At 44.6% G+C, this 27,187-nt stretch overlaps 1 protein-coding gene across 3 annotated transcripts in view; it reads right to left on the bottom strand.

Annotated features, from left to right (window-relative positions):
* DGKD (diacylglycerol kinase delta) overlaps nt 1–27,187 on the bottom strand; it is a 170,653-nt gene that overhangs the window by 42,401 nt on the left and 101,065 nt on the right. For all 3 annotated transcript variants that reach the window (XM_038743263.1, XM_038743264.1, XM_038743262.1), the window contains exons 4-10: nt 15,405–15,509; nt 11,203–11,335; nt 8,158–8,264; nt 7,350–7,475; nt 4,763–4,865; nt 3,103–3,265; nt 1,634–1,742 (exon numbers count right to left, since the gene is read on the bottom strand). In XM_038743263.1, the coding sequence (XP_038599191.1) occupies nt 1,634–1,742; nt 3,103–3,265; nt 4,763–4,865; nt 7,350–7,475; nt 8,158–8,264; nt 11,203–11,335; nt 15,405–15,509 (846 nt within the window). The remainder of the gene's footprint in view (nt 1–1,633; nt 1,743–3,102; nt 3,266–4,762; nt 4,866–7,349; nt 7,476–8,157; nt 8,265–11,202; nt 11,336–15,404; nt 15,510–27,187) is intronic.

Here is a 27,187-nt window from a genome sequence, read left to right as displayed (position 1 = left end):
GAGGGAGTGACGATGACCCACGGCTTCTTCTCGAAAAACTTGCCAAAGGGAATGACGGCCTGGAACGGTGGCTATGAGCAAGATGGGCTATGGCTTGGCCCAACCCGTCCCTGCAGAAATTCATGCAAGGATGTCAGGTGGAAATATGTTTAGGAGAAATGCTCAGCAATACACCCATAAAAAGTCACCTTAGGATGCAGGAGTAATAATAATAATAATAATAACAGTAATAATAATTGTAGTATTTGTTAAGGATTTACTATGTGCTATTTTAGAGAAGCAGCATGGCTCAGTGGAAAGAGCATGGGCTTGGGAGCCAGAGGTCATGGGTTCTAATCCCGGCTCTGGTGCACGTCTGCTGTGTGACCTTGGGTAAGTCACTTAACTTCTCTGAGCCTCAGTTCCCTCAACAGTAAAATGGGGATGAAGACTATGAGCCCCACGTGGGAAAACCTGATCACCTTGTATCACCACAGCGCTTAGAAAAGTTCTTTGCACATAGTAAGCGCTTAACAAATGTCATCATTATTATTACTATTATTATTATTATTATGTGCCAGGCACTGGGGTAGATACAAGCAAATCAGGTTGGACACAGTCCCTGTCCCACATGGGGCTCACAGTCTTAATCCCCATTTACAGATGAGGTCACTGAGGCATAGAGAAGTGAAGTGATTTGCCCAAGGTCACAAAGCAGACAAGTGATGGTGCTGGGATTAGAACCTAGGTCCTTCTGACCCCGCAGATCCGTGCTCTATATACATATCTAACGTCTGTCTCCCCATCTAGACTGTAAGCTTCTTTCATTCAATCATATTTATTGAGCGCTTACTGTGTGCAGAGCACTGTACTAAGCTTGTTGTGGACGGGGAATATGTCTGTTTATTGCTACACTGTACTCTCCCAAATGCTCTGCACACAGTAAGCACTCAATAAATACGACTGCCTAACTATCCACTATGTCAGGCTGCTTTTCCAGTGCATTAGTTAACCATCTGTTTCTCCACAGAAACCTTTAGGGTTTTTTTTTACGGTATATGTTAAACGCTTACTACATAATAGGCACTGTACTAAGTGCTGGGGAAGGTATAAGCTTGTCAGGTTGGACATAGTCCCTGTCGCGCATGGGGCTCTCCGTCTTAATCCTCATTTTACGGATGAGGTAACTGAGGCCCAAAGAAGTGAAGAGACTTGCCCAAAGTCACGCAGTAGACAAGTGGCAGAGCCGGGATCCTTCTGACCCCCAGGCTTGGGACAAAACGTCACTTTAGCCTTCCATTTTTTCCTGTGGGGTGTCCTTCCGTCCTTCCCTACGGTCAGTGTGTAGGAGCCTTTACCAACATCCCCAAGCTACAGACTGCTCTTTCCAACTTCTTTCCTACTTTTCATCTATTTCAATATCCAGTGCTCCCCCCGCGACTCTGCCTTTGCCCAACTCCCCACCACCTTCCCCCCTCGCTCCCCAATCCCTACCTACATTATCATCTGACTGGATAATCCCCGCATGGGAAATGGGAAGGAACATCAGGTTAAGAGCACATTCTGATGCTTCAGTTTTTGACCGATCTTTAGCATCTCTCCCACTTGTGGCTTTGAGAATTTCCAGCTCCCGGAACTCCTGTGCACAAGTTACCTGTTTATGAAGGTTGAGGCTATCAATTTCAGAGAGGACCCATCCGACACTGCCATCCCCTCCACAAACCAGAATCCGGAATGTATCAAATTTCTGAAATAGACGCAAGCTGTAGAAGAAAAAATGACCTTGAGAAGGATGAATTGTCAGAGAGGCTAAAATAATTACCTTCCTTTCTTCTGGATTACACGGTTCTATTCCCTGGTGAATAGAGAGGTAAGCTAGGAGGACGTTTGAGTAAACAATAGGTTCTGACTGAAATGAAAAAATACAGCTAAAATAGTTACTGAGAAGAGATATTTTCATATTTACTCACTTGAAACTGATGGTCAGTCCATAGTAAGGGCAGCACGACAATTTTATTATTCAAAGAGATAAACTTAGAATCTGAGAATATGGAGAATGAGGCACTTTCTGTGCTTCCTCGATTGTCTCGGGAGTAGACCTCGCACTCGCTCTTTAAATCTATGCCATCTACCTATGCTTGTGACTTCACTCCCTCTCATCTCTTAAAAACCCCTGCTCCTGCTCTCCTCTCCTTCCTTATTCCTGCCTTCAAACTCTTATTTTTGGAAGCTCCCTTCCTTCTGCCTTCAAATATGTTCAAATCTCCTCCATCCTAAAAAAATCTCTCTTTGCATCCCCCAGCCTACCCCGAATCCCTCCTCCCATTCCTGCCCAACCCCATGAATGGATCTGAAGCACTTGCTTCCCTCACCTCCTCTCTTCCAAATCTCGTTTTGGTCCACTACATTCAGATTTGCACCCTCATCTCTCCATCTTCAAAGTCTCCAATGACCTCCTCATAACCAAGTGCATCCAACTCTGTCCCAATCCTTCTTGATGAAGTAACAGAGGCCCAGAGAAGTGAAGGGACTTGTCCAAGGTCACACAGCAGACAAGTGGCAAAGCTGGGATTAGAAGCCATGTCCTTCTCAGTCCCAGGCCTGTGTTCTAGCCACTAGGTCATGCTGCCTTCTCATCTAAGTTAGGGACTTCAGATGTTATGCTCCTAAAAGTTAGGAATGCGTATCTAGATTGCTCCAAGTAACCTGTTATTACTGTCAGAGTTCTGGCCTGGAAGGACCATTCATCTGTTCCAGGAAACAACCTTTCTAGTTTCTTCAAGATAAAATTAAAAACAAAGAACTTGATAGTATACCAGATTGAATCACCTACTGGTAAATACCAAAAAAGTCATACAAGATCTAGGAAAGCAGTATTCTTTATGGGTCCACAGTTCTCAGATATTTCAGATTATTTTCATATTTGCAATTCTCAGAGGAAAAAAACCCAACAAAAACACAATTCTCTGCCTCCACACCCAGTGACTGGCATCATTTGTAGCATGGGAACCATCCATTTAGCCTGGGAGGAAAATGCCACGGGTTCCTCCAGCCTTCCCTATTCTGTAACTGCTTTTTCTGACCTCCAGCTGGGGAACGTTCCCCTTGATAACGGCCTCTTACCCAAGGTGGGGTCCTCCATTCATGAGGTCAAAGACTTGGGCAGGGTTTAGCAGCTGTTTGAATCGACGCAGGAACTTCACACCCTGGTTGTCTCCACTTTTTGAATTGACAAAGACCAGTAAAGGGCTTGTACACGAAGGGGGGCAGGTGGCCTTCCAGAACCCTGTGTTTGAAGAAGGAACGGAAATATGACAAGAAGGAAAAAGGAGTGAATATAAAAAAAACCCAACACACCTGAAACCTCCCAAATCCCCAACCCCACACAGTTCAAAGGGAGCTTACACAGAAACCACAGAACACGATCCAGGCACATATGTCACCACTGCACTGTTGTGAAAATAAACTAACTCATACACAAACCTCTCACTAGAAGTTCACAAACACATTAGTGTGCACGGAGACAAAGTCTGAGGTAGAATTTTCCCCCACATGGAGGAGAGGTGAGCCAAAGGATTTCTTTTAGAAAGTTTTCTCATTTTGAAGACTGTCTTCCACACTGCCTTGACTGATAGCTTTGTCTCCCCGACTTCTAAATCTCCTCTGGAAAGACTCTGGATGATTCTGATCACGGCAGGGACATTTTGCTGTGTTCCCAGGAAACACGCAAGCTTTAGGTGGTGGGTAGCAGTGGAGCAGTTTCACTTCTCACCAGCTGCTGTTCCACCTGTTGCTAAGTTCTCTAATATTCTTCCCTCCATGGAGAGCTCAATACAAAGTCAATGATGCCAAAGTGACTATGCCCAGTCCGTATTCTGATAAGTACTTCTGGTTGAAAACTAATGTTATCCAATCTCTGAGAGCCCAACATAACAAATGGAGAAACAGCATGGCCTAGTGGGCCTGGGAGCCAAAGGACTTGGGTTCTAATCCTGACTTTGCCACTTGCCTGCTATGTGACCTTGGGCAAGTCACTTTTCTGGGCCTCAGTTACCTCATCTATAATACGGGGATTAAAATTGTGCATCCCATGTGGGACATGGACTGCGACCAATCTGATTACCCTGTATTCATTCATTCATTCAATCGTATTTATTGAGCGCTTACTGTGTGCAGAATAAGAGTGTAAGTGTGCAGAGTCTCTATATGTTGCCAACTTGTACTTCCCAAGCGCTTAGTACAGTGCTCTGCACAAAGGAAGCGCTCAATAAATACGATTGATTGATTGATTGATTGATTGCAGAGCACTGTATTAACCACTTGGGAAGTACAAGTTGGCAACATATAGAGACGGTCCCTACCCAACAGTGGGCTCACAGTCTAGAAGGGGCAGACAGACAACAAAACAAAACATACTAACAAAATAAAATAAATAGAATAGTAAATTGTATCTATCCCAGTGCTTACTGCAGTGCCTGGCACATAGTAAGCGCTTAACAAATACCATAAAAAAAAATGGAACACACTGTCAAATTAATCCCCCAATTTCAAGGATTAAATTTTTCACCTCCTCTTCTGTACCTTTCCCCAAATATCAAGCTTACTTGCCACTATTTTTGTTTTGGGATTATAATCACCTCCCCTTACCTCAAACACCTCCATTAAAATGGGCTATGTTGGGCATAGTAAGGGGGCTCCAGCAGAAAGTACACTCGGCTGGAGAGAAACATCAGAGAAAAGGAATATCCGACGGTGAGGGGGGAAGGCATTGGTTGATACCTACCATCTGAATCAATGCTGTTAAGGGCCGTGGGAGGAATGACTGATACTTTACAGAGGCCGAGGGGGCACTTGGTCAGTAACAGTTCTTTACATGATGTGTGTACCTGAAAGAACAACCCAAATGTCATCAGTGACAATCTGCATGTGTTCCAGAAATCCTCTTTCTTCTTGAGCGGCCGAAAAGGCCGAAGGCTTTCTTAAACGTGGCTCATTTGGATCACTACCATCCTGGGACCCCTTGGAGTTACAGTTATGGGGCAGCGTCATTTCTGTTTTCTAACTTGGCTGATTCACATTAAAGGCCACCATACCACGGAGGCAGGGTTGAAAGAAATATATATAAGTGTCTAAGTCTAAGTTTCTGGCTATGTCTAAATCTAAGTCTATGTCTGAGTCTGTGGAGAGAGCCCAGTACCATGGGGAAGGTCAAAAGAAAAGGAAATTAGTCATTCATTCATTCAATCGTATTTATTGAGTGCTTAGTGTGTGCAGAGCACTGTACTAAGCACTTGGAAAGTACAATTCAGCAACAAATACAGATAATACCTGTAACTCTACGGCTCATGGGAAGCCTGCACCCTTGGGCTTCTTTACTCTGGGCAAACTTTGACGGTATATAAATAACAAATCATTCTTTCGGCCTCAGAATTCCCTAAGTCCGCATTCCTGGAGAATTAGGATCCCTTCTGGTTAGCACAATGTAGGAGACTGCTGGAAGGCATCAGCAGTCGTTTCAACTGGCCCACGGGGCAGCAAAGGAAAATTGCCCATGGCTTCGCACAACTGAGTGCCTTTCTCGATCCCTCAAGGGTGCTGGGAGAAATCTTTGAAACCCAGGCTGCACTCCAATTATCTTGGCCAGCCCGCTTTGAAGTGCTTGCCAGGCTATGTTTCTCCAACCCGCCTCTGCAGTAGAGTTTGAGTCAGGACTTACTTCACTTACCAATCAATTAGTCATATTTACTGAGCTCTTACTGAGGGCACAGCACTGTGCTGAGCGCTTGGAAGACTACACTATAACAGAGTTGGTAGACTAGTGTCCTGTCCACAATGAGCTTGCCTGTTTCCTTATTGGCAAAACATACTGGTATCTACGTGCTCTAGTGTTTATCCTGGGCGAGAGGACTAATCTAAAATGAAAAAACTTGAGGTTCTGCTCCTACCTTCTGCGCGTCTTTCTGGATCACTGTAAATAAGGTTCAAAGGCAAAGACTGCTTGGAAAAGCCTCTCTATATTTTCCATTTCCTTCGGGGGGGGATCTGCTATTCTCATGTCTTTGGGTTTTACATAGCTGCTGCCAATTAATCCTCAAATCTGAATAACATTCTTAGAGGGGTGATTGAAAATTGCACTCTGATTCAACTGCAGGTTACTCACAGAGACACCATTATGTGTTCAAAAGACAGAAACCACTGCATTAAAAAGAGGCAAACAAAATGGAATAAGAACGTGAATAAAATGGAGAAAGAAATTTACTTTAGGAGGCATAAGCTTATTGCAAATCACGGCCACTGAGAGGTAAAGAAACTAGGGGTTAGCAAAAACCAAATAGCAGGGGGCAGGCAACTGCAAATCAAGAGGGTCAAAGATATTATGTGAACATTCATGACTGGTAGTGGTCACCCAAGAATCTACTTTAAAGAGGAGCAGAAAATAGTGGTGATGGTGGTAGTAATAGTATTTATTAAGTGTTTACGGTGTGCAGAGCACTGTACTAAGTGCTGGGAAAGAACACAAAGGTGGTTATTAGACACGGTCCCTGTTCTTCAGGGAGCGAGGGGACTCACAATCTAAAAATATTAAGGGACTGGGGGGATTGGCGACAGATACGGGAGGAGAGACAAGTGAGTCAAGCACTTCATACAGCGCTCTGCACACAGTAAGCGCTCAATAAATATGACTGAATGAATGTGTAGTCCCAGAACTGGAGCACTGAGGCTCAGACATTTCCCCAGGTCCCTCCCTTTCGGAGGGGCGTATCCGAGGCAGGGCACTGCAGTCAGGACATGAGTGATTATGTGACAATGTTTTTACGCAAATGCTCCGCCAAACTGTTAGGACTTCAGCCCTAAGCGTGTGACAACACTGCACGTTGGTAACAGTGAACCTTAAAAGTCCGGCCAAACGCCTATTTCCAGTCCCGTTTGTACTAGGGTCACCCGGACGCTACGGTGGCTCGACTGAGTTTGGGCTGAGCTGAAACATTCAACTCAGGCCCGGATCTAGGGGGAAGGAAAGCAGCCGGAACGAGCCACGTAAATGCTGCCGCCACCCTCGTCTCATTACTTTCATTACTTTGAGAAGCAGCGTGGCTCAGTGGAAAGAGCCCGGGCTATGGAGTCAGAGGTCATGGGTTCAAATCCCAGCTCCGCCAATTGTCAGCTGTGTGACTTTGGGCAAGTCACTTCACTTCTCCGGGCCTCAGTTCCCTCATCTGTAAAATGGGGACGAAGACTGTGAGCCCCCCCGTGGGACGACCTGATCACCTTGTAACCTCCCCAGCGCTTAGAACAGTGCTTTGCACATAGCGCTTAATAAATGCCATTATTATTATTATTATTATTACTATTATTATTATCGGACTCACCATGGCTTTGCACCAGAGGCAGCGCCAGTCCTGCAAGCGCAGCACACTCCCGCACGTCTTATCGCACACCGTGCACTTAGCACTCACGGGGAGGTTTCCTTCCAGCCACTGGTGGGGCATGGAGATCTGCAAATCAAACAGAAACAGCAGTAGTGGACACCTCCCAGTTGTGTGTATTGCACGGGTTGGTGAGGTCAAATACATCAACCCACTAGTAAACTTCTCTCCTAACTGAGCTGGGCAGGAAACCTAACTTCAGAATCCTATTCTGCATGGCCAGAGCTTTTACAAAACTCTCCCCAAAAGTGTGAGCAGTTGTGATGCTGAGGAGTCGTGGGAGAGTTCTGATGTTCAATTAGTTCTGCTGGAATGTGCATTTTCATTTTGCATAGTGGCCTACACCGCAATGGCAAATTTAGAGAACTCCTGTGTCTAGCTCGCTATAGAATGGTACACTGTCAGAAGAAACTGTGGTGCGCATCTATGCTGAAGCACGAGTTTTCCTTCATGCATGGTTCTGCGAGAACTCAACGGGAGAACTGGGTGTACAAGGAATTAGAGAAAACCTTGTTCCTGATGGCATTTAGGACCTTCCTCCTATCATTTCCCATAAGCTGTGAGATTTGCCAGGAAGATAAATGAGGAAAGGGTGTAGGGAGGAACAAGAAGTGAAAATTCAACCATTTTTGAGATCCTGCCCCCAAAAGCTGTAGGGAAAGAGAAGTAGGGCGAAGGGAGATTGCAAACTGGACCAGGCCACGTCAGCTGCTGCAATTAGGGGTGTCAGAGGAGAGGGCTGGCTCCATACCCCATCTTCATCCTCAATGATATCCTTCCCAATAGAGGCCAGTGTGGTCCACTTGCAGTTATTGGTTGCCCGAACAGCACAGCGCTTATGAGCTTTAAACTTGCACACTGGGGAGAGAAGGAGAGAGGCATGAATTCCCACCACAAAGCGGAAAGGAGCAATGGCAGAAGCGGCCTGATTCTTTGCCGCATCATTAAGCAGACATTCTTCATGAATTCCCCAAGTATCCTGGGAGAGATAAAGTGAAGGAAGGCATTTCCCATTTTAAAAATAGGGAAATTGAAGTATGGCAACCGACTGACCTAAAGCCAAGTCAAAGTCAGGAGCACAACTGAGAAGAAAAACCACAGAAACCAGGAATCCCGCTTCTCAGCCCAGCACTCTACTGTTATTATACTTGTTACACGCTTCCTAAGTGTCAAATACTGTCCTAAGCACTGGGGTAGATATGAGTTAAGCAGGCTGGACATAGTCTCTGTCCCACCTGGGCCTTTAAGTCTCAAGAGGAGAGAGAAGAGGTATTGACTGCCCATTTTACAGTTGAGGAAACTGAGGCACAGAGAAGTTAAGTGACTTGCCCAGGGTCAGAAAGCAAGCATTTGGCAGGGCCAGGATTAGGACGCAGGTCCTCTACCAGGTCCATGGGGCCATGTTGCACACTTTATCCACCATATGGGGCTGCCTCAGGCTGTTTCCCCTCTCCTCAAGAACCTCCAGTAGTTGCCCACGCACCTCCGCTGCAGTCAGAAAATCATCACTGGCTTTAAAGCACTCAATAACCTTGTCCCTTTCCTATCCCACCTCGCTATTCTCCTACTACAACCCAACCCTCCCACTTCGCACCTCTAACGCTAACCATCTCTTGGTACTTCGATCTCATCTATCTCACCACCGACCTCTCGCCCACGTCCTGCTTTAGGCCTGCAATGCCCTACCTCAGACAATGACTCTCCCTCCCTTCAAAGCCTTACTGAAGGCACATCTCCTCCTTTCCTCTCCTCCCACTCCCTTCTGCATTGCCCTGACTTCTCCCTTTGATCATCCTCCCTTCCAATCCCGAAGCACTTATGTGCAGATCTGTAATTTATTTACTTATATTGTCTGTCCCCCTCTCAGGACTGTAAACTCGTTGTGGGCAGCGAATGTGTCTGTGATAGTGTACTCTCCCAAGTGCTTAGTTCAGTGCTCTGCACACAGAAAGAACTCAATAAATTCATTCATTCATTCAATCGTATTTATTGAGCACTTACTGTGTGCAGAGCACTGTACTAAGCGCTTGGGAAGTACAAGTTGGCAACATATAGAGACGGTCCCTACTCAACGGCGGGCTCACAGTCTAGAAGGGGGTGACAGACAACAAAACAAAACATATAAACCAAATAAAATAAATAGAATAAATATGTACAAGTAAAATAAATAGAGTAATAAATAATTACAAACATATATACATATATGCAGGTGCTGTGGGGAGGGGAAGGAGGTAAGGCGGGGGGGATGGAGAGAGGGAGTAGGGGGAGAGGAAGGAGGGGGCTCAGTCTGCATGATTGACTGACTTCTGGGGGGCATCACAGGCTTCTCACACTATTTAGGTAAACAGTAAAGAGTGTACAAATGGGTAAAATTGTTGCCCCCTATCATCAGCCAGTTTCTTTTTACTCCCTAACTACCATTACCTCCAAATTATTCATCAGCCATGACAATTGGCAGAAGACCACTTGTCAATTTTCTCCAAGTGAATAAAGACAAACACCATTTCCTGAATGATTCAACTTGAGCTCAGTGGCAGAAGTGAAAGAGATTGTCTGAATCCCCATCTTAGGTCATTAGGCCAGGCTAATCGAAGCAAAAGAAATGATACTCCAGAACCAACTAGCTCAGAAAGGATCTGTGGTCTTCCTTCTTCCCCATAACCGTTCATTCCCATGCGGATGCTCGTTTTGACGTTCCAGTCAAGTCAGTGGGAGGTTAGTACACCGCTGAAATGACAGCCAGTTTTTTTCCAAAAGAAGGATGAGAAAGCGATCGCTGTGGCCATGGCTGTGACTTCTGTGACTGTTGGTCTGAGCCGCGGGGAGACTAAATCCTGCTGCTCCTTTTGTGTTTATTAATCAGTGGAATTTATTGAGCACTTTACTGTATGCAATAAACAGTATTAAGCCCTTGGGAAAGTACAGTTCAATGGAGGTGGTAGATGCCAGGGACTGCCAACAATGAACTTACCATCCTCTTTGTCTTTTTACTGGCCTTCCCTTTCGAGTGTGGTGCCAACTCCCGACTGGCATTACTCTTAGACTGTGAGTCCCTTTGGGGGCTAGGAGCCATGTCTGTACCTCACCCATGGATTTATTCTCAGTGCTTAGTATGGTATTTTGCACACAGAAAGCATTTAACACTATTACTACTTCTACTACTATAACATGTAAAATCTGTATGACTTGTAAAATCTAGACTGCGAGCCAGTTGTTGGGTAGGGACCGTCTCTATCTGTTGCCGACTTGTACTTCCCAAGTGCTTAGTACAGTGCTCTGCACACAGTAAGCGCTCAATTAATACAATTGAATGAATGAATAAAGTACGGAACAGGCTTGCTTGGAAGCCTGGAATGGTCTAGTTTTCAACTTCATCTTGCATTTTGTCAAGGAAATTTTTATGAGCCCAGTGGCCTTGGGAGGGGAATTAAACTATCTTCTATGAGAGAAGTTGATAATCCAAGTTTCTGTTGGGGTATCTAGGGCAAGGCTTACTATGTGTCAAGCACTGTTCTAAGCATTGGGGTAAATATAAGATAATCATGTTGGACACAGTCCATGTCCCACAAGGGGCTCACAGGCTAAAATCCCCATCTTACAGCCGGGGTCACTGAGACCCAGTGAAGTGAAGTGACTTGCCAAAGTCACACAGTAGACAGGCGGTGGAGACCGGATCAGAATCCAGGTTCTTTGGACTCTCGGGCCCGTGCTCTGTCCTCTATGCCATGGTTACACAGTAAGCGCTTAACAGACACCATTAACACAAAAAGCAAACAAACAAAAACCCAGTTTCTACCTTCACAAGAAAGTCCATGCGACGTGACTCCGGATAAGGCCTCCCGGCAAACGTTACAGTATGTGGGCCGGGCGTGCGAACAGGCGTACCAGTTATGCATCCCTGAGAAATGGTCCATGCTGTACTGGGTAGACTGTGAAAACAAAAAGAGAGAGACACACTAAATAACAGCAGGTGGAAAAACTGACCCGAGAGAATGGATTAAATGGGATCACTGGAGCTGACCTAAATAAAATAAGCATACTGGGCTATAATAATACTAATAATAATGGCATTTGTTAAGCGCTTACTATGTGCAAAGCACTGTTATAAGCGCTGGGGGGGATACAACGTAATCAGGTTGTCCCACTTGGGCTCACAGTCAATCCCCACTTTACAGATGAGGTAACTGAGGCTCAGAGAAGTTAAGTGACTTGCCTAAGGTCACGTAGCAGACATGTGGCGGAGCCAGGATTCAAACCCATGACCTCTGACTCCAAAGCCCGACTCTTTCCACTGAGCCATGCTGCTTCTCTATGTTTGGGCTAGAAAAGCGTCTTTGCTTTTTGCTACAGAGTTACACACTCATTGTGTGCAGTTACAACTTTCAATGAACTAAATGCTCATCACCATGATGTAAGGGACTCCTGATACAGAACGTTGTCCTGTCTTTGTAAGCTTAGTGCACGAAAAATGACCATCAGCTGGATTTTTAGCATTTTAGAGAATCAGCAAGTAATAATAATAATAATTATGGTATTTTTTAAGTGCTTACTATGTGACAGGCACTGTACTAAGTGCTGGGGTGGAGACAAACGAATCAGTTGGACCCTGTCCCTGTCCCACGTGTGGCTCACAGTCTCATTCCCTGTTTTACAGATGAGGTAACTGAGGCCCAGAGAAGTCAAGTGACTTGCCCAAAGTCACAGAACAGAAAAGTGCAGAGCCAGAAATAGACCCCATGACCTTCTGACTCCCAGGATCGTATTCTATCCATTGCGCTATGCTGCTTCTCTTCCGCTTCTTGAGTAGCACAGAGAGGTGATTCATTCATTCATTCAATCGTATTTATTGAGCGCTTACTGTGTGCAGAGCACTGTACTAAGCGCTTGGGAAGTACAAGTCAGCAACATACAGAGACGGTCCCTACCCAACAACGGGCTCACAGTCTAGAAGCGGGAGACAGACAACAAAACAAAACATGTGGACAGGTGTCATCAGAATAAATAGAAATAAAGCTAGATGCACATCATTAACAAAATAAATAGAATAGTAAATATGTACAAGTAAAATAAATAGAGTAATAAATCTGCACAAACATATATAAAGGGGCTGTGGGGAGGGAAAGGAGGTAGGGTGGGGGGGATGGGGAGGAGGAGAGGAAAAAGGGGAGAGAGGAGAGGAGGAGGCCTTCCCAGACTGAGCCCCTTCCTTCCTCTCCCCCTCGTCCCCCTCTCCATCCCCCCCATTTTACCTCCTTCCCTTCCCCACAGCACCTGTATATATGTATATATGTTTGTACATATTTATTACTCTATTTATATATTTATTTATTCTACTTGTACATATCTATTCTATTTATTTTATTTTGTTAGTATGTTTGGTTTTGTTCTCTGTCTCCCCCTTTTAGACTGTGAGCCCACTGTTGGGTAGGGACTGTCTCTATATGTTGCCAATTTGTATATGTTGCCAATTTGTACTTCCCAAGCGCTTAGTACAGTGCTCTGCACATAGTAAGCGCTCAATAAATACGATTGATGATGATGAAAAAGGGGGCAGTGGCGTGATAGTATGACATAAATGAACCAAATGGATTGGTGCCAACAGAAGTCACACTCCTTATAGAGGGGGGGTTTGTAGGTGCAGAGTGTTTTATCGACTATTCACAATCAAAGACCAGGGGTATAAACTGCACTCTAAAAGCTCTGGAACACAGTGAAATACCCAATTGTAAAAGCAGAGGGAGAGGAAACTGTGGTGAAGTGGGCAGAAAGGAGAATAGGGTTTCAGGTCTACACGGGTAAACTCTGCTTCCAGAGCCAACTTGTCCCTGACCTGGGATCAGATGTTTTTCCTTCCCCTATATTTAGAAGTAACCTGGTTTGTAGTCAGTCATCTTTTAGAAAAAACTGGTGGTGCAAAGTTTACATAAATGAAACTGGCTCCCAGGTGTGGCCCTGGATCAAGAGTCAGGCTGGCCTGTTTGCCTGGGTGAACCTGAACCCTCAGTCTCCTCTCTCCTACCTTCAAAACTTGGGCATCAAAGCAGCTCAACTTTTGAAGAAGGGAAAGTAGGACTATTCCCCCTCTGTCCTAAAGAAGGATGAGAGAGGATATTTGTTGCAGTACACTTTTTGTCAGTAGTGATGTGTCAAAACTATTTCAGTGAGATTTGGAGTTCAGGGTTCAGAAGGATGTGGAGAAGAGGATCCGGAAAAAGACCTATGGTTTGGAGAAGTGGACAAAGATCTGTAAAAACTGGGTTTCAAAGTTCTGAGTTTTGTTGGGGTTTTTTTTGTTAATGGTATTTGTTAAACGTTTACTATGTGCGCCAGGCACTGTACTAAGCATTGCAGTAGATACAAGATAATCAGGTTCAAAACTATTTCAGTGAGATTTGGAGTTCAGGGTTCAGAAGGATGTGGAGAAGAGGATCTGGAAAAAGACCTATAGTTTGGAGAAGTGGACAAAGATCTGTAAAAAATTGGGTTCAAAGTTCTGAGTTTTGTTGGGTTTTTTTTGTTAATGGCATTTGTTAAACATTTACTATGTGCCAGGCACTGTACTAAGCATTGCAGTAGATACAAGATAATCAGGTTCAAAACTATTTCAGTGAGATTTGGAGTTCAGGGTTCAGAAGGATGTGGAGAAGAGGATCTGGAAAAAGACCTACGGTTTGCAGCAGTGGACAAAGATCTGTAAAAAACTGGATTTCAAAGTTCTGAGTTTTTTGGGTTTTTTTTTGTTAATGGTATTTGTTAAACGTTTACTGTGTGCCAGGCACTGTACTAAGCATTGCAGTAGATACAAGATAATCAGGTTGGAAACAGTCCCTATCCCACAAGGGGCTCATAGTCTTAATCTCCATTTTACAGATGAGGTAACTGAGGCACAGAAAAATGAAGTGGTTTGCTCAAGGCCATTCAGCGGACACGTGGAGGAACTGGGATTAGAACCCAAGTCCTTCTGATGTCCAGGCCCATGTTCTATCCATTAGACCACACAACTTCCAAGTTCTGTTTTCCAGGGAAGGTTAAACCCCTGATCTCTTCTCTGAGTCGCAGAGAAGGTAAAGTGGCTTGGCCAAGGTCAGCCAGCAGACAAGTGGCAGAGCCAGGATTAGAACCCACGTCCTCCGCATCCCACGCCTGTGCTCTTTCCACTCATCATCATCATCATCATCATCATCATCATCATCATCATCACCACCACCAATCATGGTACTTGTTAAGTGCTTCCTATATACCGAGCACTGTTCTAAGCGCTTGACTTGACACCTGTCCACATGTTCGGTTTGGTTGTTGTCTGTCTCCCCCGTCTAGACTGTGAGCCCGATGTTGGGTAGGGACCGTAAGCGCTCAATAAATACAATTGAATGAATGAATGAATGAATCTCTTCACCCCACTGACCCTTGGGTGAGTACGTTTGTATGAGTACTTGAATGAGTATATTATTACGTGTTCAGCCAAAGTTAGAGGGATGAGGGTGGGAAAGACCAGTTTGGAAGGAGGATGAGTTTGGTTTTGGTGAAAGGTAGGGGTTGAGGGGAAGGTGGGAATGTGAGAGAGCAAGGGTGAACTTGTGTGTTTGTGTGTGTGTGTGTGTGTGTGTGTGTGTGTGTGTATAAGAAGAAGACATAGTGAATATGACTGTTGACAGAGCAAGTAAACACCCAGCCTAAATAGTATTCTAAGAGAAATAACTGGAAAAGGCTTGGCAACTCACTACCTTTCCAAGAAATCCCCACTCATTCACATATTTATAAGCACAGACAAGCCAGTGAGGTCCTTGCTCACCACGGTTCATGCTCATCTACCCTATTCACTCATCTTCTGGGATGATTATGGTTTTGTCTCTCTCACTAGGATCACCTGGGAATACCCATCTAGCATCTGTTTACAAGTACTGGAAAACACTTCAAAATGCTGAGCGGGAGGATAGTCTCAGGGATAGACAATGCCCCATAAGGGCCCCTAGCAAACATGAGGGGTTCTGTTTTTACCTCAAAATGCTCCCGATTCTGCACAGTCTTCAGTGCTGCAATCCAGTCTTCCATCTCTTTCCTGTTATCAGCGCACAGAATGAGTTTCCGACATGGAGTGATGACCTAGAAAAGGAGAAATTCAGTTGTTCAGTCAATTCCTAAACTAGTGAGCCATGTATAAAAAGACAAGTGCCAGTAGCCCTGATACCCTTTATCCAAGAACATTTCTTAAATGGTATTTGTGAAGTGCTTACAATGTGCCAGGTGCTGTACTAAGTGCTGGGGTAGATACATGCTAATCAGGCTGGCACAGTCCATGTCCCATATGGGGCTCACAGTATTAATCCCCATTTTACAGATGAGGTAACTGAAGCACAGAGAAGCAAACTGACTTGCCCAAGGTCACACAGCAGACAAACGGCCAAGCTGGGATTAGAACCCAGGTCCTTCTGACTCCCGGGTCTGTGCTCTATCCACTAGACCATGCTGTTTCTCATGTATAACATCCAAGTTATTCTGAGGATATACTCCACAAACAATTGGCTACATACATTCATATTGGAAAACACTAATATTGGTCTTCTGGAAATTAAAGACAATGTCACACCAGAACTACAGGAGTAAATTAGGTTTTAGTTCTTGCTCAGCTGTTTGTAAAAGGCATTGTAATAACTCCCTGGTCACCCACGCCACCTGGAAAAAAAGTACAGTTTGGAAATCAATTCTAATCAGTCAATCAATCAATGGTATTTACTGAGTGCTCACTGTGTACAGGACACCATACTAAGCTCTTGGGAGAATGCACGTTGGTAGACATATTCCCTGCCCACAAGAAGCTTATAGTCTAGAGGGGGAATTCTAGAATGAATGATAACATTTCAAAAACATTGCATATGAACTTTTGTAGGGTATTGCACCGCCAAAAAAACAAGTCTGATACATGAGTTAAGCCAAAAGTGTGAAAGATCAGTTCTCTCTCTCGTCAACAGTCACAGTATAGCCAAAGCCTGAACTGAGGAAAACATTTTCTAAAGTGACACCTCTTCACATTGATATGTGAATAAGACCACAGGGTCCAAGCTAGTATCAAGTATCTCAATTTGTAAGACCAGCTTCAGGATGCCTCCTATCTGACTCAAAAGAAACAAATGGAAGGATGTCACATCCAGCATGGCTCAGTGGAAAGAGCGCAGGCTTTGGAGTCAGAGGTCATGGGTTCAAATCCCGGCTCCGCCACTTGTCAGCAGTGTGACTCTGGGCAAGTCACTTCACTTCTCTGGGCCTCAGTTTCCCTCATCTGCAAAATGGGGATGAAGACTGTGAGCTCCCTGTGGGACAACCTGACCACCTTGTAACCTCCCCAGTGCTTAGAACAGTGCTTTGCACATAGTAAGTGCTTAATAAATGCCATTATTATAATAATAATTATTATTATCCCAACCAATCAGCAATGGCAGGGCTCAGCTGCCATTGCCAGTCCCACCCACCCAAGGACTCCACGGCACCTGAGACAGACCCAACATGGGCTGAGGCACGGTGAGGAGGCAGAAGAGATCAAAAGTATCAGCCACCTCCACTGTGTTCTTTTGTTCCCTTGCTACAAGTATCTAGAAAGAGGAGAAGGGGTGGCAAAAAGGAAGATAAATGAGAGGAAATAGGAAAATAATAAAAGATGGGGTGTGGAGAATAGGAAAGATGACTGGTTTTAGTTCTTAGGCCTCTAGGAAAAATGTACCCATTTGGATATTAAGTCTGGGGGCCACGGAATTGTTTAGTTTTGGCCTTTTTGCCTGTATAATAATAATGATGATGATGGCATTTATTAAGTGCTATGTGCAAAGCACTGTTCTAAGTGCTGGGGAGGATACAAGATGATCAGGTTGTCCCACGGAGGGCTCACAGTCTTCACCCCCATTTTACAGATGAGGGAACTGAGCCTCAGAGAAGTTGAGTGACTTGCCCAAGGTCACAAAGCTGACAGTTGGAGGAGCTGGGCTTGGAACCCGTGACGACTGACTCCTGTCCACATGTTTTGTTTTGTTGTCTGTCTCCCCCTTCTAGACTGTGAGCCCGTTGTTGGGTAGGGGCTGTCTCTATATGTTGCCGACTTGGACTTCCCAAGCGCTTAGTACAGTACTCTGCACACAGTAAGTGCTCAATAAATATGATTAAATGAATGAATGACTCCAAAGCCTGGGTTCTTTTCCACTGAGCCATGCTGCTTGGGAAGTACAAGTTGGCAACATATTCTTTCATTCATTCGTATTTATTGAGCACATACTGTGTGCAGAGCACTGTATTAAGCGCTTGGGAAGTACAGGGTGGCAACATATAGAGACGGTCCCTACCCAGCAGTGGGCTCACAGTCTAGAAACAGAGAACAAAACAAAATGTATTAATGAAATAAAATAAATAGAACAAATATGTACAAATAAAACAAATAAATAGAGTAATAAATACATACAAACATATATACATATATACAGCTGACAATTGGCAGAGCCAGGATTAGAACCCACGACCTCTAACTCCAAAGCCCGGGCTCTTTCCACTGAGCCATGCTGGTTCTCCTGTAAGCGCTTACTATGTTCCAAGCACTGGACTAGGCGCTGGGGTGGGGAATGTGCCTGTTTATTGTTATACTGTACTCTCCTAAGTGCTTAGTACAGTGCTCTGCACACAGGAAACACTCAGTAAGGGGTCAGGCCTAGTCTGAGTCCAATGAGTTGGGGGTCTAAGCCCTGCCTGACACTTTCTTGTTCCTTTTGGTTAGGTCTGTCTAGGTCCAATTTGACTTTCAGGGGTGACAGAGCCTGTAAGCTCGTTGTGGGCAGGGATTGTGTCTGTTTACTGTTGTATCATTCATTCACTCATTCATTCAACCGTATTTATTGAGCGCTTACTGTGTGCCGAGTACTGTACTAGGCGCTTGGGAAGTACAAGTTGGCAAGGGAGGGGGAGCCCGCAAAGGAGACTGAGAATGGACGGCCGGAGAGATAAGAGGAGAACCAGGAGAGGACGGAGTCTGTGAAGCCAAGGTCAGATAGCGTGTTGAGGAGAAGGGGGTGGTCCATCATCATCATCAGTTGTATTTATTGAGCGCTTACTATGTGCAGAGCACTGTACTAAGTGCTTCGAAGGCAGCTGAGAGGTCGAGGAGGATTAGGATAGAGTAGGAGCCGTTGGATTTGGCAAGAAGGAGGTCACTGGTGACCTTTGAGAGGGAAGTTTCGGTGGAGGATAGGGGCGGAAGCCAGATTGGAGGGGGTCGAGGAGAGGGTTGGCGTTGAGGAATCCGAGGCAGCGGGTGTAGACGACTCGTTCTAGGAGTTTGGAAAGGAATGGTAGGAGGGAGATAGGGCGATAACCAGAAGGGGAGGTGGGGTCAAGGGAGGGTTTTTTTAGGATGGGGGAGACGTGGGCAGGTTTGAAGGCAGAGGCACTCACCAGTGGAGAGTGAGCGGTTGAACATGGAAGTTAAGGAGGGGAGGTGGGAAGGGGTGAGAGATTTCATAAGATCATCATCAATCGTATTTATTGAGCGCTTACTATGTGCAGAGCACTGTACTAAGCGCTTGGGAAGTACAAACTGGCAACACATAGAGACAGTCCCTACCCAACAGTGGGCTCACAGTCTAAAAGATAAGATGAGAGGGAATGGGGTCTGAAGCACAGGGGGATGGAGTAGCACTTGAGAGGAGGGAGGAGATCTCATCTGAAGATACTGCTGGGAAGAATGGGAGACTCTCCCAAGCGCTTCTTACAGTGCTCTACACACAGTGAGCGCTCAATAAATAGGACCGAATGAATTGAATGAATGAATGAATGAATGAATGAAGGATGAAGATGGAGAGCAGGAAGGGCTTGGCCCTCATGATTGCCCCTGTGTGCTCCCGGGCCTTCTAGTCACAGCGGGCGGCCAAGGAGCTCACCCACATATTTGGGGCACTGTGCCTGAGCCACGGCCAGAGATGCCAACTCTTCATCTTGAGTGCAAAGGTGAAGCGAGGGGAAGGATTTTAGTGGGGGGTGAAGGGCTTCAGTGAGCTAATACACCAAAAGCCATCACTTTGGGTCAATTCAGCCCTGATGGGAAACTGTTAGACCTTTCCAGAGACCTGGGATGAGCACGCCTGGGCATCCAGCGCACACGGCGGTGGGAGCAATAGTCCATGGAATGGGAACCTACGCTTGCTGTGGGATGGCACTGCTGTCGCTACACTTGGCAGGATCTATATTCCCACCTGACCTGGATACCGGCGCAATTTTTGTGAAGCAGCGTGATCTAGTGGAAAGAGCACAGGGCTGGGAGTCTGAGGATGTGGGTTCCAACCCTGGCTCTGCCACGTGTCTGCTGCGTGACCTTGGGCAAGTCACTTTGTTTCTCTGTGCCACAGTCCTCTCATTTGGAAAATGGGGATTAAGACTGTGAGCTCCATGTGGGACAGGGACTATGTCCAACCTGATTACCTTGTATCTACCCCAGGGCTTAGATCAGTGCCTGACACATTACAAAGTGCTTAATAAATACCACAGTTATTATTATTATTGGTCTAGTTAGATAAATACCCACCCTCAAGACTGCTGAACTTAACTCCCTTGTCCCCATCTGGTCCATCAATCTCACACCATCAACCCCAAGTCCTAGGTCACCCCAAAAGTACACTGCCTCTGCTCTTATGCCTTACCTCCTACTAGCTAGAACTCTTCACTCTTTTCTTTTTCTCTTTTCTTTTCTTTTTTCTTTTCTTTTCTCTTCTCTTCTTTTTCTTTCTTTTCTTTTCTCTCTTTCTCTCTCTCTCTCCCCACCCCCCGCCCTTCTCTCCTATGTGCCAGACACTAGACTAAGTACAGGGGTAGGAAATATGTCTCTTTATTGTTATATCGTACACTCCCAAGTGCTTAGTACAGTGTTCTGCACACCGTAAACGCTCAATAAATATGATTGATTGAATGAATGAATGAGTATACACTAATCAAGTTGGACACAGTCCAGGCCGCACATGAGGCTCACAGTTTTAATCCTGGTTTTATCGATGAGGTACCTGAAGTGAAGTGACTTGCCCAAGGTCACACAACAGAGAAGTGGTAGAGTCAGGATTACAGTCAGCATTAGAACCCAAGTCCTTCTGACTCTCAGGCTTGTGCTCTATTTATAGGCTGTGCTGTTCCTCTACTTCTCCTTCCTCATGGATTCCTGTCCCCAATGCCATCAACTATTCCAGACCTTTAACTCCCTTCTAAAATCCACAGTGCCCCCGCCTCCCCCTTCTCTCTCCGCTGATGACGGGACCAACTCCTTTGCTGACAAAATGGAAACCGTCAGGCATCCGTGCTGCAAAATCTCCTCTTCCCCTCCCCTCCTCTGCCCCCTCAACTCCCACATTCAGTCTCTCACCCTTCTTGGTCACTTCTGAAAAGAGGACCCCAGGCCTGCTTTCAAAATTGACCCACTTGACTTGTGAATCAGACTCCGTCCTGTGACATTTTACAAGAAAAAAATCAGTTCATGCTTCTCCCCTCCTGGATAATACTTCTGCTCATTTTGATGATTTCTTCCCTTCTGTGTCTATCAACTCTTTTGTATCCAACTCTGCTCTACATTCAGTAAGCCCTTAATAAATACCATTGCAAAATGCAAAGTCTGAATTTTATAAGAACTGGATATACTACAAATTATAGCAACTTCATAATTACCCCAGATTGTCCTGAGATCACATTTTCTGAGCTCCTTAAAATATGCATTTACACAATTTTCCCAGAAACAATTACAGATTTCTTTAAACTTCCGAGGAGACTAGTATCCTATTAGAAGGAAGCTTTCGTCAACCCTCACAAAAAGCAACTGAGAAGAGTTGTTGCCCTGCACATTGAGATGAGAGATTTCTTGTTCGAAAAGTGTTTTTACATAGTTTCAGCCTTCCTTTCGAAATTTTCCTCTATAAATTCTTTATAAAACAGGATGCTCTACAGTCAAGGGGAAGAGAGAACAGGTATTTTATCCCCATTTTGTAGATGATGAAACAGAGGCACAGAGTAATTAAGTGACTTGCCCAAGGTCACACATAAGGCAAATGGTAGAGCTAGGACTAGAACCCAAACTCTTCTGACCGCCAGTCCTGTGCTCTTTTCACTGGGTCAAGCTGTTTTGCCTGCACTATAACCAAAAGAAAAGAGTCACTTTAAATACATAAAAATACATTCCACTCCCCTAATAATTTGTCTCTCCCTGGAATTTAGCCTTGGCCATAGTACATAGTTCAATTTCCTACAATCAGATTTCAATCTAATATCAAAAAGTCAGTTTATTTAATTTGACTGAAGCATACCATCTGAACAATGCAAGCATAACTCTGGCAGGAAGTGAATGTTCACCAGAAGAACGTTTCCTTCTAAACCCTTAATAATAATAATAATATTTAAGTGCTTGCTCTGTGCCAAGCACTGTTCTAACCACTGGGGTAGATGCAAGGTAATCCGGCTGGACACAGTCCCTGTGCCCCACAAGGGACTCATACTCTTAATCCCCATTTGACAGATGAGGTAACTGAGGCACAGAGAAGTGAAGTGGCTTGCCCAAGGTCACACAGCAAACAATTGGCAGAGCTGGGATCAGAACCCATGACCTTCTGATTCCCAGGCCCGTACTCTATTCACTACTCCATGCTGCTTCCCATGTGTCATCTTAATAGATTTTATAGATATTAAGTGGACTACATCTCACACAACCTGTCACAATATTAATATCATTTTCCACAGACTCCAAATAATTTACCAAGCATAGTCTTATTTAATCTTATTCAATCTATCGCCTAATGCCCTTTTCACAGAAGGGTACCCAAGGCACAAAGACATTAAAGGAATTACTCAAAATCACACACAGCAAGCTGGGACTGATGGGGTAAGAAGGAACCCATCTCTTTTTAATCCCATTTTTCACCTGAAAATCCCCTCACCCAAGTCATATATAAAAACAATCTAGCCAACTTCGAAAGTTAAGCATATGCCTTCTCTACTCATTTACCAGGATTGGCCAATAATTGATTTTTTGGCCTACAGAATCAATTAAAAAGTAAATCCTGAATCATACCTAAATTATGGAAAATTATAGCACAACCAACTGCGGTATATTCCCTCATGATTCCAAACCTTAAATTGGCCAAGAAGAAAAACTTCTGAGGGATTCTGACTTTCCCTCAACCAGCTTTGCTCTAAGTGAGCCCATTGTTAGGTAGGGACCGTCTCTATATGTTGGCGATTTGTTGCTTAGTACTAACAGTGCTTAGTACAGTGCTCTGCACACAGTAAGTGCTCAATAAATTCGACTGAATGAATGAATGAATAAGGGCCACAAACTCAAAAGGAATCAACAACATAACTACAAAACCTAAAAAGTCCATAAAAAAGGGTTGAAACTCTGACATCAAAGGGATGTTATAACTGTGCTTAGTAGAGTGCTCTGCATTCAGTAAGCACTCAATAAATGTGATTGAATGAATGACAACGCTCAATAAGAGAAAAAAGAAGCAAAATATTAAGAGCTACACACTGCTAGGCAGAATGAGTTCCATATGCTGACAATCAATCAATCAATCAATCGTATTTATTGAGTGCTTACTGTGTGCAGAGCACTGTAGTAAGCGCTTGGGAAGTACAAGTTGGCAACATATAGAGACGGTCCCTACCCAACAGTGGGCTCACAGTCTAGAAGGGGGAGACAGATGAGTAGAGAAGGCATATGCTTAACTTTCGAAGTTGGCTACATTGTTATTATATGACTTGGGTTAGGGGATTTTCAGGTGAAAATGGGATTAGTCCCATCAGTCCCTCTTCTCCCCCTCGTCCCCCTCTCCATCCCCCCCGTCTTACCTCCTTCCCTTCTCCACAGCACCTGAATATATGTATATATGTTTGTACATATTTATTACTCTATTTATTTATTTATTCATTCTACTTGTACATATCTATTCTATTTATTTTATTTTGTTAATATGTTTGGTTTTGTTCTCTGTCTCCCCCTTCTAGACTGTGAGCCCACTGTTGGGTAGAGACCGTCTCTATATGTTGCCAACTTGAATTTCCCAAGCGCTCAGTCCAGTGCTCTGCACACAGTAAGCGCTCAATAATACGATTGATTGATTGATTGAGACAGAGAACAAAACAAAACATATTAACAAAATAAAATAAATGGAATAGTAAATATGTAGAAGTAAAATAAAATCAATCAACATCAGTCAACATTCTGAGTCATCCTAGATGGTGCTTCAGGGCAGGGTGAATAATTTCTCATGCCTCTCTGATGGATGCCCCCCTTGCTTGGGGGGCTGCTCAGGGCCAGAAACGAGCACACAAATATCTGTACATTCGATCTCTGGGACTGCCTTTCCCTCACCTATTGAAGGGAGGGAGGGAGGGAGATATGAGCAGTAACTCGGCCACAGTGGTTAGTCGAGAGTGCTTTCTGAAAAAGGAACGGGCAGTGAAATGGTTAGTGACTTGGCCTCTCCCACCCGTAGAAACACAGGAATTGCCCTTTCAGGACAGATCGATAGGACACCCACTTCAGTATCCTGTAGCCACTGCAGATGCTTCAAAGGAAGGCTGGACAGTACGTCATTCTTTTACCCAGCGGATTCGGTGAGGAATCCTGCCAAATTAATTCATTCAATCATATTTATTGAGCGCTTACTGTGTGCAGAGCACTGTACTAAGCGCTTGGGAAGTACAAGTTGGCAACATCTAGAGACGGTCCCTACCCAACAGTGGGCTCACAGTCTAGAAGGGGGAGACAGAGAACAAAACCAAACATATTGAACAAAAACCAAATGATAACTTGCCTTACCTTGGAGAGCCAATCATAGGAAAAAAAATCTCTCCTCACCTAGAGCGGGGTGCATGAGGCACTGAATAATAATAATAATTGTGGTTTTTGCTAAGTGCTTACTATGTGCCAGGCACTGTACTAAGCGCTGGGGTGGATACAAGTAAATATGGTTGGACACGGACCCTGTCTCACATGGGACTCACAGTCTTGATGCCCGTTTTACAGATGAGGAAACTGAGGCACACAGACAAGCGAAGTGACTTGCCCAAGGCCACATGGCAGACAAGTGGCGGAGCTTGGATTAGAACTCATGTCCTTCTGACGCCCAGGTCCTTGCTCTCTCCTCTGTGCCATGCTGCTTCCCCACTGAAACTTCCCCTCTCCCGATCCATTAGATGATCTCGGGGAAGGAAGGAAGCAGATGGAGGAAGTGCAGAGAGGATGAAGGGCTGTTTACCCTACAAGAACACCAAAATAGCTAAACACCACGCTTACCCATGATTACTAAATTCAGGATTCGGCAGTAATCGAAAGAGGGTGGACTAGTCCACAGTGGGCATGGCAAATCCTACACTAAGGAAAGCTCAAGTTATTTTACCCCTTGACTGATGAGGCAAGTATGTGCACAACTGCTGGAGAGGCAGTGTGGCCTGAAGGATAGAGCACGGCCCTGCGAGTCAGAAGGACCTGGGTTCTAATCCCAGCTCCGCGACTTGTCTGCTGTGTGACCTTGGTCAAGTCACCTCACTTCTCTGTGTCTCAGTTACCTCACCTGAAAAATGGGGATTAAGACTGTGAGTCCCATGGGGGACAGAGACTGTGTCCAACCTGATTAGCTTGAATCTACCCCAGTGCTTACTTCACTATTTGGCATGTGGTAAGTGCTCAACAAATACCACGTGATTTTTACCCCTTTTACCGACGGTCCGAATACGTGCACAACTGTTTCCTCTGACAACATATTACATTCTACCCAGTTAGATGCGTGATTTTGGAAGAATATTCCCTAATTCCCAAACAGCGTTGTATCCACAATGTGTAGTGAGAAGACACAATTTAGAAGGACAGACTCTAATGCCATTTTTTCCTCAGTCGATCGTATTTATTGAGCACTTACTGTGTGCAGAGCACTGTGCTAAGCACTTGGGAGAGTACAATATAATAAATAACAATATAACAGACACATTCCCCACAATAAGCTTACAGTCTAGAGGCTAAAAAAATTCATATTTCCTATAAAAGGAATACCATACTCTATTACCTTATTTGTGTTATAAGATTCACGGCAACAGACTGGTTTTGCTCCTCAAGGCAAGATCCAGCCTGAAATGCTGGGTGTGTAAAAGATAGGTCCGTTTGCATACATAGGGAAGAGAAGATGAGGTCCTGGGCAATGAAAGTCAAAGCCATTCATCCTGAATGGATGAAACACCTACGGTAGATAAAAAGCCCCCCTCCCCATTAAATCAAGGTACCATTTGGCTCACAAAAGCAAAGATCAGAATGCTTCAGGGAGCAGTACCAGTGAGCCACACCACCTGCGTGTTGTAAAGAGACTCCGTCATTTTGTATGGCGCTCTCTTTTCATCATCAAAGTTATTTATTGAGTGCTTAGAGTACTGTACTAAGCACTTGTGAGAGTATAATGATGTGTATATATATATATGTAATTCTATTTATTTATAATGATGCTACTGATGCTGCCTGTTTACTTGTTTTGACATCTCTCTCCCCTCTTCTAGACTGTGAGCCTGTTGTGGGCAGAGATGGTCTCTATTTGTTGCTGAATTGTACTTCCCAAGTGCTTAGTACAGGCCTCTGCACACAGTAAGCACTCAATAAATACTACTGAATGAATGAATGAATATAATACAATAGAATTGATGCATTCCCTGCCCACAGAGAGCTTAACTCAGATCATTTACTTCTCTGAAAAGCACCAGAAATCCATTACAGAAAACTAGATCTACTTTACTCTGGATGATATTTTGGTGCTTACCAGCTGGGAAAAATTAGAAATGGTTTGAGCGGTTTGCCCATTGACTAAACAGGTGCCAGGTCAACATCAATTTACTAAATCTTCTCTATCCTGGACCAAAATTCCACAATCCACATCTGCTTAATTTCAAGCCCTTCAGCTCTACCCTATTGCTCAACACTGGTTTAAAAAAAACAAGAAAAAAAAACCCAAACCCTCAAGAGTATATTCTCTTCCAAACTGTTCAGTTGGAGTTCTTACCTGTCGGCTTGACCCATTCGGATTAGTCTCAAAATTTTCGCTGCTGCCCAGGAGTTTCTCCGAATTGAAGGAAGAGCAAGGAGCAAAGATAAATCTCTGCTACTGTGGGGTCTGATCAACAGCGGTGACCACCAGAAGTGGAAATATGAATCAGGGCCATCTGGCCCAATCACTGACCAAGAGCGGCACAAGAAACATACAGTCAAGGAGTGAGAAAAAGAGAGCGCTGAATTAGTTCACTAAAAATAGTTTCCCCGGTGTTCTTTGCTTCTAAAGGTGGCGGAGAGTGGGCGTGTGACGGGACCTGATCATTTCTGCCGCTTCCTATTACTCATATCCTGCAGTTCGGAAACTGCACAAACATAGAAGCTACTGAACAAATCTTCCAACCTTGAAACCCCTCTGGGACCCTGGTTTATTCAAAACTGCTGCGTGGATATGTTCACCGGAGTTCCCTACAGAATCAGGCACGAGATAACCCTAGGCAGTGAACAATCTCCCGCATAAGACCACATAAACATTCAAGACGCTCTGCTTGGTACTCTTTCTTCTGGGGCTAAAAAATTCAAATGGGGAGGGATCTGACTCACAATGTAGGAGCCACCCGTATTCATTTGCTTCTCATCTTCTGCTTCTAATGACCAAAAGAGACCACCCGACCATGTAACTATAAATAATCTGGCTCTGGATTTCACTAAAAAGAATAAATAACCAATTTGTAAGGCCCCCAACCCAATC

This window comes from Tachyglossus aculeatus, chromosome 1 (assembly GCF_015852505.1).
Source record: "Tachyglossus aculeatus isolate mTacAcu1 chromosome 1, mTacAcu1.pri, whole genome shotgun sequence".
In the NCBI taxonomy this organism is placed as follows: domain Eukaryota; kingdom Metazoa; phylum Chordata; class Mammalia; order Monotremata; family Tachyglossidae; genus Tachyglossus; species Tachyglossus aculeatus.
This window is presented reverse-complemented; position numbering and strand designations above follow the sequence as displayed.